The following is a 12,653-nucleotide window of genomic DNA, read 5'->3' on the forward strand; positions in this document are numbered from 1 at the left end:
ACAACAAAATGTTGCAGTGCTTGAAGTATCAGTATTTTGCCCGTATTTAAATTTAATTTTTCAGCATCGTTCTACATAGGTACATACATGTACTTATAACAACATTTATTTTCAAGATAAATTTTATAAATAACCTAACAGCTAAGTTAGAATAATAAAAATTATTTTTGTAGATAATTTTTTTCCCCTGAAATAATGATTCTTTAAACACGGTATGTTATTTATTAAATTCAAAACCTGTAAATCCTTACTTAAAAAAAGATAAGCTTAAGTCCTTTCACTTCGGAGTTCCGAATGACACTGAAGACTGAACGATAAGTGAACGCTGAACGCTAGGTGAACGCAAAGTGAACGAACGAAGAGCGAACGGTGAACGCTTTGTGAACGGTGAACGCGAGCGCACGGTGAACGCTGAACGCAAAACTGTGAACGGAGAGCGAACGGTGAACGCACGCTGAACGAACGGTGAACGCACGCTGAACGAACGGTGAACGAACGGTGAGCGAACGGAAAAATGGGAAAGTAGAACGTTTCAGGGACTGTAAAAATGTAATCGATTACGTAGATGAATTTTGTGAAATCGATTAATAATCGATTACAGTCATTTTTGTCCTGTAACCGATTGTAATCGATTACTTACGAATATATAATCGGTATATCATAAACAGCGACAACATACCCTCACAAAATCTTTTACGAACACAACTGGACAATCGGCTTAAAGTCGAAGTTATGTTATAGAAAAAGTAAACAGTTTTGTAAAATTACATGTAAATACTTGTTTACTCGATCACGGTGGTCAATAAACACCTTTCGCTTCCCCGTTCTATATATTATGCCCAGCCTACTTTTAATTGTCCATCACTATAACAACGCAAATCAATATTTATTGTTCTTGCATGAGGTTGGGATATAGGTTCGGTCAACAGACCATTACATTTGTAGATTTCGAAAGTTCAAAGTATTTCACAGCGCCAAAGAAAATAAGGAATTAATTTTTGAACAAGGGATTTACAGACCAGGCCGTTTAAAAGTGTGGTGTATAATTCAAATTGGATACACGTTTAAGTGAAACATTTCTGTGACTTATGGAATTCCTTCGAGAAAGAAACTAAAGCAGATTTTTAAATTGTTTTCTTCTAATAATTATCCATCCAACGATACTATTTGGGCCATAACTTTTTTGAAAAATTAAGTTTTAACAGAGGATGGAAAAGCAACCTATAGAAGGACACCAAGAAGCTTTACCGGGGCAACCACATGGCAGCCAAGAGGGCTACCAGCAGCCACCACCACCTGCCAATGGTTACCAGCATCCACCACCAGTAACTGCTGGTTACCAACAGACACCACTACCACCTGTAGGTGGCTACCAGCAACAAGCACCACCTGCAGGTGGTTACCAGCAACTGCCACCACCTGCAGGTGGTTACCAATACCAACCACCACCACATGCACAACAGCAACAGCAGGGTCCTCCTCCCGCACAACCCCAGCAGGGCTGGAACAATCCACAACACCACGCACCACCCCCTGCATATTGTAAGTGGCAGATCAATGTTTTAAAGTTTTTCATACTTATGATATATTTGTTATTTATAACAGCTCAGAGCAAAAACAATTCATTTGTTTATCAGTTCAAAAACTACAATGTAACCAGTTGTCTCAACAAGTATTTAATCATATCTCTAATACATTACCTTAAATTGTATCTGAAGAAAATCTGCATACTATTTAAGATGGTTCTGTTTGAATACGTGTCCGATCAAATAAAAGAATTAAAGTGGACTACCTGTACTGGTAAAACATTTAAACTCCTTGAAACACCACAGAATTTGTTAACTCGTAAACAATCCATTATCTAAAAGAGAGCCACTGGGAATTTTTCTGATTGAATCAATATGTATCTGTATAGGTATCTATAGAATCATATCTTACTGTCCATTTAAATAACAAGAGGAGCGAGAAAATGCAACGTTAACGTTATTATCCATTTCTTTAAAAAATGCTCACTACAGTTCAAAATATTTTCAAAGGGAACGAATTAAAGAAAATGCATCCTATAGAGAAACAAGATATATATTTATTTACTAAATAAAATAAAAGCCCCCCTTTACAAAAAGTAAGCGGTCAGATATATCCGGTATGCAATATCATGTTATCTCCACAACGTCAGGGGTCCTGTGTCACTTCGTTGCCGTGGGACCCCTGACAAATTTCACTCGATATCTTATGGGCTGACTGCAGCGACGTCTTTCAAGAAAATTACAAATCTTGATATTGTTTTCTTATCTCTCAACCAATCACATTTAGCCTTTCGGTGATAAACAATGCGTGACACGTGCATTTTAGGTGTGAACTGATTCTTTCCTGTTTAAACTATCTGTCTACTTCACTTTGATTGGTGAAGCAAGCCCAAATAAAACCGAATGAAATTTGTCAGGGGTCCCACGGCAACGATCTGACACAGGGCCCCTGACGTAGTGAGGATGTATCATGTATGCATTTAAAGAACATATAATTAATCATAATTTGCTAAGATGCTAAATTTTAATCAAAATGTGAATTAACAAACTATCTCGGAATACCGGACACCTAAACAAATCACAGAAGAAAAAACAGCAGCACAACAAATCGTGAATGAAGAGCAGCTCTTGTTTCACTTTTTCACATACCTTAAACACCAGCGCATGCGCACAAAAATGTGCTTTAATAATATTTCATCTCAAAATTTTCAGCTCAAACTAACACAACAGTGGTGATCCAGCCTACGACTGCTGTACGGCCGATCAATCATCACATGTTCAGAGAGAGTGGGGTACAAATTGTATGTCCTTACTGCTCACAGACTATAACAACAGCTACAAGGACTACCCCGGGTATGATCACGTGGGTGGCAGTCATCATCATATGTTTAATTGGGTAAGGATGTAGTCTGCATCTATAGACACCTTGTTATAATTACTTTAAAATAATTTTGTATAGTGTTTGTAATTGTTGAATGAAAGGAATAAAAACATTCTCTCTATGTATATGTACACATGTATATGCATCTTTAACTTGTGCCCAAAGAGGAGAGGGGCGTCGGTAAGCTTCAATTTCAATATGCTTAAATACATGAACATACTGAATCAAAAAGTAAAATTCTATATAGGAAGCAAAGAGCAGGGAGAGATATACCTGAACGGGGAACTTTTTTCATTCTAATGCCATGTACCAAATAGATAAATGCCTAGTAATTTGTTTAGCGTGTGCCCTCTTTACAGTCGAATTTGGGATTTTGGTAATTTTAGGTTTTAAAATTAATAACTCCCTTCTCGATACGTTGAATGGGTGATGTTTTTTTTTTCACACTGTTTTGTTTGTTTTCAACATATTTTATTGACAATATGTAAAAGGGATTGGACACAAGTTCCAAAAACTTAGGTAGTCCTTTCCCTTAATTTCCATATTTTCTATAGCTTCAGATCTATTCATTTCTTTCTCAATCTCATAGAATCACATAGAATTTTCAGAATTTCCAAATTTATTCGAAAGTTTATAGCCAGGTATGAGGAGAATGAGGATTCATCAAGGAATTATTTTTTGGGTTTATAGAATAAACGCCCACCTGCATCTAACTAACTAAATACACTACATGTATATTAAAAATAATCTTTTTTTTTTTTACTTCGAGGAAATTCAAAATTTAATTTTCTGAACATAAAAGCCAATTTAATGATTTTTGTTGAGTCATGAAATTTTGTTTTTATCCAACAGAGGATTTGCTGGTTGCTTCCTGATTCCATTTTGTCTTGATGGTACCAAGGATATCGTTCATTTTTGTCCTTTGTGTCGGAAAACTGTGGGTAGATATGCTAAAATGTAAAGGAAGTTTAAGACAGGTTTGATTAAATTGTAAAGAAAGCTGAAGTTTGCTGTAGAAACTTCAGATGGAAGAGAAATATTGTTCAAAAGTACATTATATTTTCATTTCAATGATATATATTTTTTTACTTTTATTTATTTGCTCATTATTATTTTTTCATATTGTTAATGTTGAATGAAATGTATTGAAGTTTGCACTGGTAGAAGTACCAATGTTTCTGTTAATTTTGTTTTTGAAAAGTGCAATTTGTTTTCTTAAAAGAATAAAAAAAAAATCTTGGATTCGTTTGTTGTTTCTGCTTTATTTTACTGTGGCTCCACGCGAGTCCAGTAGCCCTGATGCAACAAGACATGAATAAGTCTTTTTCCTTGTCTTTTGAAAACTTTCAAGGCAATTAGTGCCCTCACAAAAATCAAAGGTCAAGGTCACTATCGTGAGCATTGAGATGGTGAAATGTGTCATTGCTATAGTTTTCGAAAAGATGGAAATCAAAAGAGTATGTTGTTATTAATGATCCAAAGATGTTCAAATTATTTTTTCAATGTCCTGAATATCTGCCCATTGTCTTTCCAAAAATTATGCCCGGGTCCTAGCTGTGGAATCCTTTGTTGGGGTATGCAGAACTCAGTGTGTTGTTGTTGGTGATCTAAGGATGTATTATGACCTTGACTCAATGTCACATTTTAAGGTGTTTTTCATAGGACAATGGAATAATAACACAGAGTTTATAAAGTATTAAAGTCTGGAAACATTTTCAATCCCTGATATGTGTTTTATCATTGTATTGGATAATTATACTTTATAAGAGTTCAATGACATGTCGTCAAGTTCATACAGTGATGACCAGTGAAGAAGAGGAAGGAAGCTTAATTAAAGAGCATAATATTTGACACTAATTTGATTAAAGATTTTTCATTGTAAACAAAATACATCTTTATAGAGCATGATAAGAATTCTGTAAATTAATTTTTATGACAGAAATATCTATAACCGATTTGCTCTTGCAAATATTTGTAGTCGCCCAATAGTAACACCATTAACTTCTAGAATCGTCAAGAAAATCAACCCAAAAGTTCAATTTTTCAAAACTTATTATTTTATCAATTATTATTGATTTGGGATAAAAAGAAATTTGTATGTTTTCTGGAATAAATTTTACGTCCTCTTTGCAGGTTATGCTTATAAAAATATTCGGGTTGATATACATGTGTATTTCTAAATGAAGGATAAAATTGCCCAAAAAGCGCAATACCTTTAAAACAGGGATATTTCACTGAACACCTACCTGCTTCATAGATATAACACTGGTGTACACTGTTATTTCATACATATTCATTATACATGTACATGCAATTGTGGCAAGAAAAGTTATTAATCATCCTACTGGATTTATACATTCAGCCATAGAAAGATCTATAGAAACGGACATCAAGGTCTTCGCCATTTCCAGGACCTTATTTCAATTTTCATCAACTTAATTATGGCATCCTTTTTAGAACATAGAAGACACAGACATATACCGATTTTCACCCTATTTGGCGTAGAATTGATAATTTTAACAATCTCCTGTCAAGCAAATGACCATAGTTTGTAATGTTGGAAATCCAAAAATGATATCCTTTTATTAAGCAACAGTTTTACTAATAAAAAGCGTATAAAGTATGTTTGAAAGAAGCTTTAATCATCATATAAATTATGCTGTTTTTTTAATACATACGTCAAAAACACACCTTTATCGTGCACACATCTTATACGCTTTGAATAAGGACATGCTTGCATCACATTCAACGTTGTTACGTCCAAGATTTCTATGACAATAACCAAATGATGTAACAATGACCATGTGACGTAATTATAACATCTTTACAACCAGAAGAAAGGCGAAAAAATGTGAGTATGTTTTATTGACTAAGCAACCAATACCTTCATGTTTTCTTTTATTTTTTTTCTTAAGAAAAAATACTCCTTTAACAGCTACTTATATAAATTGTATCAGCACACGCAGATTGACTGCTTTTAAATATTATGGTATCATAGAAAATATAATAGTAATCATGTATACATCATGGTCTGCAATATCCCCACAAAAAGAGGTTCAAATTAGTTACATTTCTCTACCTCTGAGTTTGTATCTATAATCAAAGTAAATTAACGTGCTTAAAATAAAGAATTAAGCCATAAATCATTGTCTAAGCATTATGTGTTTATATTATACAATTAGCTATTTTCTACCAGTTGAAATGTGGAGTTTACTTGCTTTGTCAAATCAGCATAAATATTCTAGCAGTAATGATGAATAAATGTCGTGATCCTGGACAAAAATATTTGCAAATGATGGACATATTTGTAACAGATTCAACTGCTTTCAAAATGGTTGGATTATTATAAGACGAGGTTTGCCCCATAGTATGATATTTGCAAAAATATAAGCACAATATGGCGACTGTAATGTCACAATTAAATTCACATTACGTAACAAAAGGTATGACGTCACAATCATTGCTACAACAAAACATCACTAAGGAAAACGGAGACTACAAGTAGGATGATTAGTAAATTTAGAAATGTTCTTTATCATTATTTTCTTAGAAATCATCGATATTAATTATTGGTACTGTTGTAAATGTATACTTTTATATGTATTAATTATTATCTTCATAGATTTTCAAAATGGATGAGATTTTAGATTTTGGCGAGGATGCTGTGCGAGATGTGGTAAGTTTAGTTATTAAGGTCAATGATTCACGTGTTTCACAAAGTGTTGTAAACTGTGAAAACCAACTTACACCTTCGTATCTAATAATACCAATATACACAGTGTTACTTGTACAATCCTGTTTTGTTTTGGCATGTGTGTGTCTGTGTGAAAAGGAGAAGGGGGGGGGGGGGGCTGAAGTGATATATAAGCTGATAGGAAGTTTGCAACATTTAAACCTTTACTTAATTTTCTTCATTGTGGATTCAAGCATGGAAGGTACCAATTTAACCACGAGTTTTTATGCTGATTGAATAAAAATATACCATATATTGATTTAAAATTTTCTAATATTACATTTTCAATCAATGTATTCATGACCCCCCCCCCCCTTCAAAAAGAAAAAAAGGAGCGAATAAAATCTTAAGAATTACAACTTTACCTGAAAGGGAAAGAATATATATACATGTAGAGTCATTGTTTTTCGAAAGAAACATTAAATTAACTTTTACTTTTTCAATAACAAACTCGTGTAATTCTGCTCACAGATTGAATTTTACAAGTAAATAAGCAACAGGCATGAATATGAATTAATCCTTTTTTTTAGGAGACAAAGTTGAAAATACTCAAGTTCGACTATAGCTGGGCCGAGGCCATGGAAGAGGAAGACAGACGACAAGAGGTATTACATCTTAATACCTTTAACTGATTCACAACAACCCTTGATGATAATGAAGTTCAGTAAAATTTTAATTGAATTGTTGTGCTTGTTTTTTAAAGTAAATGACTCCACTGTAACTTCAAGTATTGCTGTAATTCATTCCCGTGTATCATTTGTTATAATTAAATTTTTTTAAACAAAAAAATCTGGGTCTAACAAATCATTATCTAAGCAAATATGATAAATATTCTTTTTTTTTTTTTATTTTTGGCGAGTGTCATTTTTTTTAAACAATCACTTACCATAAGAAACATTTATTGCACTTAAAACTTTGCATTGAAACTGTATATAAAATGAGCTACATTTTATACAAGTCATAGCATAATCTGCAAAATTTGTCACTAAGGGGGATCTATAAAGGCCCAGAAGAAAATTATTGACAGCATTATAACTTATCTTTAAAATTTCTTTGACAGGAGGAAAAAAGAAGACAAGAGCAAATGAAAAAAATTCTCTTGGAGGTGGAGGTAATAAGTTAAAATTAACAAACCATGCATCAACAAAAACAGGCGAAAGAAGACATAATAACAACAATAATAAAGATATACTGTAAGCAGTTCAAGCCTGTTTTTTCTTGTAAATTTGAAAGGCGGTTTATATTTTTTTCTAGAAAAAATTTCAAGAAAAGAAAAGGCAACATAAGATACATGTACATGGACTGGGAAATCTCCATGAAGAGCTGCTGGTAAGATAAAGACTTATACAGTGTGTTTCTAGGGTAAACAAACCCGTTAGAAACCGGGGAGAGTGGAGGGAGATGGGGCGTCTCAAAATAATGCTGCCAGAATCAAAACGGCATACAGTTTATGTTTTGTGGCGATTAAGCCCCATTTTGTTTTGGGGAGGGGGGGGGTTGAACATATAATTTTTCCTACATGTATATGCCAGATCTTGTCTACACTTACGAAAATACTTTTTCTTATTATATAACACATTTTCTGTGAGTATTGTATAATCTTTTTTTTAGGAATTGTGTCATTTATTGTATGTTTTTGATGTCTATTATTTTGTTTTTGTATTATAAAAAGATTAATATCCTTGTTTTTTATTTTACTAAATGATTGATCTTTTCTATTTCTGGGTACATATTGTATGGGGTGTTATATTTCTCAAATGATAAAAAAATCATGTTTCTCAGGTATCCATAAATACTGAACGACAGAAAACCAATTTTGCTTTATGGTTGTGCCTTCTCAAGAATAATGTCTGTTGATTTTTTTTTTCGAGGGAGGGGGTGTCAATGAATTTTTGCTAGGTTTTTCCCCATTCTTCCATGATGACATTGCCTGATCTTGTAAACAAACAGAATTATGGTGTATTTTTCAGACAAAAATTCAGGAAAAAAAGAATCACCAGCAGATCCTGACAAAAGTGCACGAGGAACTAATGGTAAGAAAAAGAAAATCACTGATTTAGCATGTATACAGATATCTATACATGTCTGATTTCAGGCATGTATAGATATCTGTATACATGCTAAATTATACATTTATTTATTTTCCATTTGTCAGTGCTCAAGCTAAAGGCATTTTATTAATTAATTTATCTATTTATTTATCTGTTAATTAATTTATATATTTATTTTTTCTCCAGACAAAACGGAAAGAAAGGGAGGCTCGTAAACAGAAAATGAGATCTCTCCATAATGAGCTCATAGTAAGTAGACAAAACCTATCTTATAAATCATTGTACATAAATCATTATTTTCAATATCATAAGATTATGGATATTCTTTTAAAAGTTAACATTTTTCTTAGACAAAAGTAGAAGAAAAGATGGCATTGAAACTGAAGCTGACAAAACTACATGACGAGCTTCTGGTACAAAAATTAGATCAGACATTAACATTTACAAATAATAATGAAAGAAATTTGATGTGTAGTAACTGAAGCCTTTTTATTTGTAAATGATTTCTAAAAGTAAGCTCTTTTCCAGAACAAAGTCAAAGAGAAGAAATCTCGTTATCAGATGTTGTTACAGTTACACAAAGAACTGCTGGTAAGAAATGCGATAAAACATGTTTATAGTCTATAAAATCTTTGAATATAAAGTAGTATTACACTGCACAGTGCATTATATATATATATATATATATATATATATATATATATATATATATATATATATATATATATATATATATATATATATATATTCATTCATTTATTTATGTTTAAAACAACAAGATTTTTTTTCAGACAACCATCCAAGTAAAGATGGCTCGTCGACAATGTCTACAAAAGGTCCACAAGGAGGTTTTGGTAAGAGATCAAAATATTACTTGCATTACTAGCATTCAGACTTGGTCTATAAGATGTGACATGTGATTTTAATAAATGCATTTTATTTGGTTATTGTACTGAAAGTGAAATATGTGATTTTCCTGTAGACAAGACTTCAAGAAAAGGAGAAAATTCAACAGATTGTGAAAACAATTCACAAAGAACTTCTGGTAAGGAAATATACGTCATTATAAAATATGCATTTAATTTTCGATTTTCTTGTTTTCTATTATGTTACAGCAGTAGAAAACGAGACAAAAAAATATAAGGAAATCAATTTCAAAGTACTTAAATTGAAATTTGTGATTTTGTTGTAGACAAGACTTAAAGAAAGGGAGAAATTTAATCAGATTATGAAAACAATTCACAAAGAACTTCTGGTAAGGAAATATACGTCATTATAAAATATGTATTTAATTTTTTTATTTCCGTGTTTTCTATTGTGGTATAGCAATAGAGTGAAATAGAAGAAAGAAATAAAATTCAGAAATCAATTTCAAAATGTTGCCCTGTTCCTAATGCCAAAATCTTAATGAACGCTTTTATATTATGTGTGTGATAAAATCATAAAACTGGTTGAATCCAGGCAGAGCTATTACTGAGTACCTGTATCATTATGTATTCAGTTCTTTTATATTTGAAATAACAATATCGAAATGTAATTGTGTTTTACAGAGTCGCCATGCAAAGAAAGAGTCAGAACGAGAACATTTTGTGCCAAGAAAGCTGTTGTTGTTTAATATTGTCACCTTCAAGACTCTCTCAAAGGTATTTTATTTTAATCAAGTTGAAGCAATATACACATATCTGTAACTGCTTATCATTGGATGATTCAGTGTATACTTTTGTTGAATTTTTGTTTTAATTTTAATTCCAAAAGAGCACATATATATAAAATTAAAGATGGATTCTTTATAATAATTATAAATCTTCCATCCTTTCTTTTTAGGAAAAAAAAATTATTTTATGATTTTTTTTTCTCAGTGAAGGGGGCTTAATTTTATTTTTATAATGAAAGTGATTATTCATCTATAATCTTGTTCTTTAAAAAATAGTCTATAATATAGCAAGCATTACAGGCATGGGGAGGCAACTCAGAGTTACAAAACTTGAAAATGAACTTATTGGCATTTATTTATATACATACAATCTTCTTTTTTTTTCCAATTTTTAGAGTTATTTTATTAACAAATTTTTAATGTGTTATAAATCATTTCTCTTCATGTGTAACTTCAGAGTGACTTGAAAGTAGAAGAAGGGGAGACAGGACACTGTCAGTTGAATGACGTAAAAAATAGCAGAATAGAAGCTGACGTCAAAGAGAGTGTACTACCACATAACAATGATATCAGCACATCTCCTCATACGCAAGAGGTACCAATTTTAAGATGACAGAAGTGATGTATTAGTATATGATTATAATTTAATTATACTTAGCAGGACAATTTTTTGATTTAGTTTTTTTTTTTTGTAGGCAAGAAAAGGAAAGGTGCCACTCAAGGATCGATTAAAAAGGTTCCTCGGTCTGAAGTAAATACATGTACCAAAACGAAGAAGGAGCTGGGACTTTTTCAAAAACATTGTTGAATTCATATGTTCTATTTAAATTGTACATAAGTAATATTCTTTTGCTCATTTCATTCCAAATCATGATCCAGATTATTTGAAAAGAGAAATAAATATTATGAATTGAATTTATTTTCATTTTTGCTAGAAATATGTCGAGGTAAAAATCCAGTAATTAAAACACGTGAAACCTTCCTCTCAAAAGTTTAACCTTCCATTCCAACACCTGTTTTTACCTAAAGACAATTGTGTATATATTGTGAGACATGTTGTAGCACATCTGAAGTGTAGAAAATACAAGACTCTTCCAATTCTCAATTTTAAAAAATGAGCTAACTTTTGATTATTCCGCCCCAGATGCATTTAAATTTTTCTTTGTTATTTCAAACGTCATATACATTACATCACAAAACTATTTGTTATACATTATAAACGTTTTTTACTTTCATGACTAATTTATTTTCAGCACTTTCGAATAATATTCACAAGAAACTGTCATAAGACAATAATACCGACATATAAGTGTTTGCCGCTAAAAGTGTTCGACTTCATATCTGATAAACTAGCAACGAACCCAAAGTACATGTATATCAACAAAATTACTTTATTAAAAATCAATCTGGTTCTACACATAGGTACTCTGAAAATGATATTAAAAGGATGCTGGAGTTACTCATTGACACTATCTATGTAGTTTTTGGAGACCAGGTCTTCCAACAAACTGTTGGAAAAACGATGGGAACTAATTGTGCTCCTTTATAAGCCGACCTGCTTTTATATTCTTATTAAGAAGAATCTATTTAAACCTTCTACAGGAGAAGACGTAAACACTTGCTGTGGCATTCAGCTCGACATTTATTCAAATATATCGACGACGTTTTATCAATTAACAACAGTTACTTCCATTCATATGTCGACTCGATATATCCCAGTGAACTCGAAATAAAAGACACCACAGAGTCTGCCACATCTATTTCATATTCGGATGTTTTACTGACTATAGACGATAAGGGCCAACTATCAACTAAATAGTATGCCAAACAAAATGACCAGCTTTTCCATCGTCAACTTTTCTTATATATGTAGTAACATCCCGCCCCAGTCTATTGTGATATGATATACAAACGTTTTATAACATGTGACAAAGAAATGAAAAAGATGAAGATAAAAAACACTGATCGATCTAAAAAAAAAAAAATCTATAAACAATACAATTCTGTGAAGAGGGCATAAAACTAGGACCCCTGGAAATTCCAGAGGTGGGTTCAGGTGCCTAGGAGGAGAACGCTAATATATATTTCAATAAAAGACTTTTTCTTCTGTAACCCTTTCCAACGAAAAGATGAAGATAAACGAACACTGAAAATCTACAAACAATACAAATCCGTTAGCAGGGCATAAAACACGGACCCCTGGGAATTCTAGAGATGGAATCAGGTGCCTAGGTGAAGCAAGCATCCCCTGTTGACCGGTCACATCTGTCGTGAGCCCTATTTATTGATCAGGTAGACGGAACAGTCC

General features: G+C 32.2%; 1 protein-coding gene and 1 long non-coding RNA gene across 2 annotated transcripts; both read left to right on the forward strand.

Annotated features, from left to right (window-relative positions):
* Nucleotides 1–1,208: 1,208 nt before the first annotated feature.
* LOC133190658 (proline-rich protein 2-like) lies at nucleotides 1,209–2,926 on the forward strand. The gene is made up of 2 exons (XM_061326350.1): nucleotides 1,209–1,542; nucleotides 2,739–2,926. Exons 1-2 carry the CDS (start codon nucleotides 1,209–1,211, stop codon nucleotides 2,924–2,926), a joined length of 522 nt encoding a protein of 173 aa, XP_061182334.1.
* A 3,624-nt stretch (nucleotides 2,927–6,550) lies between these two features.
* LOC133190294 (uncharacterized) lies at nucleotides 6,551–7,748 on the forward strand. Its single transcript, XR_009721586.1, has 3 exons — nucleotides 6,551–6,583; nucleotides 7,171–7,245; nucleotides 7,701–7,748. It is a non-coding gene; the product is annotated as an uncharacterized LOC133190294 (long non-coding RNA).
* The last annotated feature ends 4,905 nt before the right edge of the window (nucleotides 7,749–12,653 follow it).

Source organism: Saccostrea echinata, unplaced genomic scaffold, assembly GCF_033153115.1.
Source record: "Saccostrea echinata isolate AGI-Se365-2 ecotype Australia unplaced genomic scaffold, CSIRO_AGI_Sech_v1 ptg000022l, whole genome shotgun sequence".
NCBI classification, from domain to species: domain Eukaryota; kingdom Metazoa; phylum Mollusca; class Bivalvia; order Ostreida; family Ostreidae; genus Saccostrea; species Saccostrea echinata.